Source organism: Physeter macrocephalus, chromosome 19, assembly GCF_002837175.3.
Source record: "Physeter macrocephalus isolate SW-GA chromosome 19, ASM283717v5, whole genome shotgun sequence".
In the NCBI taxonomy this organism is placed as follows: Eukaryota; Metazoa; Chordata; class Mammalia; order Artiodactyla; family Physeteridae; genus Physeter; species Physeter macrocephalus.
This window is the reverse complement of record NC_041232.1, coordinates 29547215-29550122: the sequence shown is the minus strand read 5'-3', so window position 1 is coordinate 29550122 and position 2908 is coordinate 29547215. Positions and strand designations below refer to the sequence as shown.

At 42.1% G+C, this 2908-nt stretch overlaps 1 protein-coding gene across 3 annotated transcripts in view; it reads left to right on the top strand.

The window, feature by feature from the left end:
- The window catches only part of LOC112064109 (collagen alpha-1(I) chain-like), a 64709-nt gene that overhangs the window by 9634 nt on the left and 52167 nt on the right, over nucleotides 1-2908 (top strand). For 2 of the 3 annotated variants that reach the window (XM_055080622.1, XM_024121077.3), the window contains one exon: nucleotides 1747-1781. In XM_055080622.1, the coding sequence (XP_054936597.1) occupies nucleotides 1747-1756 (10 nt within the window). In that variant the 3' untranslated portion in view covers nucleotides 1757-1781. Of the gene's footprint in view, nucleotides 1-1743; nucleotides 1782-2908 lie in introns of all 3 variants that reach the window. The other variant, XM_028480510.2, reaches the window with a different exon arrangement.

The following is a 2908-nucleotide window of genomic DNA, read 5'->3' as shown; positions in this document are numbered from 1 at the left end:
CAGCCGCTCCGCGGCACGCGGGACCCCCCCAGACCGGGGCGCGAACCCGGCTCCCCCGCATCGGCAGGCGGACGCGCAACCGCCGCGCCACCAGGGAAGCCCCGCAAAGAACTTTTGAAATTTATAGGAAGGAACTACACTGCTGAGGTATTTTTGGAAAAAAATGATAAACTAATATTCAACTCAACAATTATCTACAAATAATCTCCCATAGGTCCTAATTATTTCAGCTCTGGGAGAAATGCCCAAGAAATATCCAACACAATATAGACCTTCCAGGAACTATGAACCAATTAGCAGATTGTTGAGGAGCACATACAATCTGAGGGGGAAAATGAGCATAAATAAGAACCATTAAAAAACAAAAATACTAATTTGAAAAGATAGATGCACTCCACTGTAGCATTGCAACATAGCAATGTAGTAGCATTATTTACAGTATCCAAGATATGGAAGCAACACAAGTGTCCATCAAATGGACAAATGGATAAAGAAGATGTGGTACATATACATACAGTGGAATACTATTCAGCCATTAAAAATTTAAAAAGAATGAAATTTTGCTCTTTTGCAACAACATGGGTGGAATTGGAGGGTATTATGCATAGTGAAATAAGTCATACAGAGAAAGACAAATACTGTTTGATATATAAATGACAAAGTTTGCAGTAGTGAGAAGAGTCCTGGGCCAGTCCTTAATCCAGCCAGCCGGCTGAGACACCTCCGTTCACATGTTCTCACCATTCTCTCAAATTCAAGACATTCAAAGCTTAAGTTCATAATTTTTCTCAATTTACCTCCTGTCTGTGGAACCACCGTTCTCATCGTCCAAGCTCCCAATCTTTTACTGCCTACAGCTAACGTACTGCTGGAGCCTCTAACATTCCTATACACCTCTCTTGTCCTTTATCACTGCCCTGGTATCAGCCACCACTCAATTAGTGTTGCTGAACTGGCTAGCTCAGGCTGCACTCTCCAGCTAGTTTATGATTTCAAATGTACCATTTCATCACACCACTCTCCTAATGGAAAACCCTGACACTTCATAAGGCATTGCATCCAGTCTCCTTCCTACCTCCTTAACTTTTGGCTCTCCATGATTAGGCCCCATCCACTCTCTCTCCACCTACCTGCTCTCCCACCTGCCCCCCATTATTCCTAACAGTCCCCTTTCTTTAAGCTGGGCGGCTTAGACGCATGTGTCATGGTTCCACACCTCTTCTCTGGACCCAAACAACACTGTGCATAAGAAAGCACTTTGTAAATTGTCTGTGGCCCACAAAAGCTGCTGTTGTGCATTCTGCAAAGCCTAGTTACAGCTACCTCTTTAAACCTTCCCAGACCTGTCTTTCTCATGGTACCACAACTTAGCCCTTGATTTATAGTGTTCTAAGGTGAGAATACACATGGCTTCTGGCCCACCAATTCTAACAGAGCATTTTATCTATTTTCATCTCAATTTCTGGTTTGGATACTAAATTGGCACTTAATTCATAAGCCTGTGTTGAATATGGTTGTTCCATATCCAGTCACGTGTACATCATCCCTAATTATGATGCATCCTTTTAGAGATGGTTGTACAGACAGATAATATAGGAAAATCAATAAGGTATTATATAAATCAGGCCTCATAAAGGTTATACCAGCTGTGCTAATTGCATTGGTTAGTTTTCTTTTTCTTGTTGCTGGTGTTTTGTAAAGCTTGTCTTTAAACCGTCTGATCCTTGCATTTTTTTTTGCCAGCAGGTGTGACTGAGTATTAAATTTCACTGAGGATTCAGGTCAGTGTTATTGGCTTATCCAGATGTTCTCCTTCTTTTTGAGTCAATTTTAGTAATATTTCCAAATATATGCCTTTCCATGGTTGGTATCATAACCACACCTTACAGGCAGAAGATTGAGGCTTAAAAACAGCACTGGATACTATGGGAAAAAAGTATGGTGGTTCCTCAAAAATTTAAAAATAGACTTAGACTTACCGTATGATCCAGTAATTCCACTTCCAGGTATATACCCGAAAACATCAAAAGTAGGAACTCAAAGAAATATTTGTTTACCCATATTCAAAGCATTATTCACAATAGCCAAAAGGTGGAAGCAACCCCAGTGCACACTGATGGATGAATAGATAAACAAAATGTGGCATATACACATGATGGACTATTACTCAGCCTTAAAAAGGAAGGAAACTAACACATACTACATCATGGATGATTCTGTAGGACATTATGCCAAATGAAATAAGCCAGTCACAGACAGACAAATGCTGAATGATTCCACTTACATGAGGTGACTAGAGTAGTCAAACTCCTACAGACAGAAAGTAAAATGGTGGTTGCTAGGAGCTGGGGAAACAGGGGAGCTGGGAAATAGTGTTTAATGGGTACACAGTTTGTTTTGCAAGATGAAATGAGTCTTGGAGCTGGATGGTGGTGATGGTTGCACAACAGTGTTAAGGTACCTAAAACCAGAGAACTATACACTTAAAAATGGTTAAAATAATCTTAAATAACTTAAAAATGGTTAAGATAGTGGTAAAAATGTTTCTTTAATAAATTATTTATTTATTTTTGGCTGCCTTGGGTCTTCGTTGCTGCTCGTGGGCTTTCTCTAGTTGCAGCGAGCAGGGGCTACTCTTGGTTGTGGTGCACGGGCTTCTCATTACGGTGCCTTCTGTTGTTGTGGAGCACCGGCTCTAGGCGTGTGGGCTTAGTAGTTGTGGCACATGGGCTCAGTAGTTGTGGCTCATGGGCTCTAGAGTGCTGGCTCAGTAGTGTGGCGCACCGGCTTAGTTGTGGAGCACCGGCTCTAGGCGTGTGGGCTTAGTAGTTGTGGCACATGGGCTCAGTAGTTGTGGCTCATGGGCTCTAGAGTGCAGGCTCAGTAGTGTGGCGCACCGGCTTAGTTG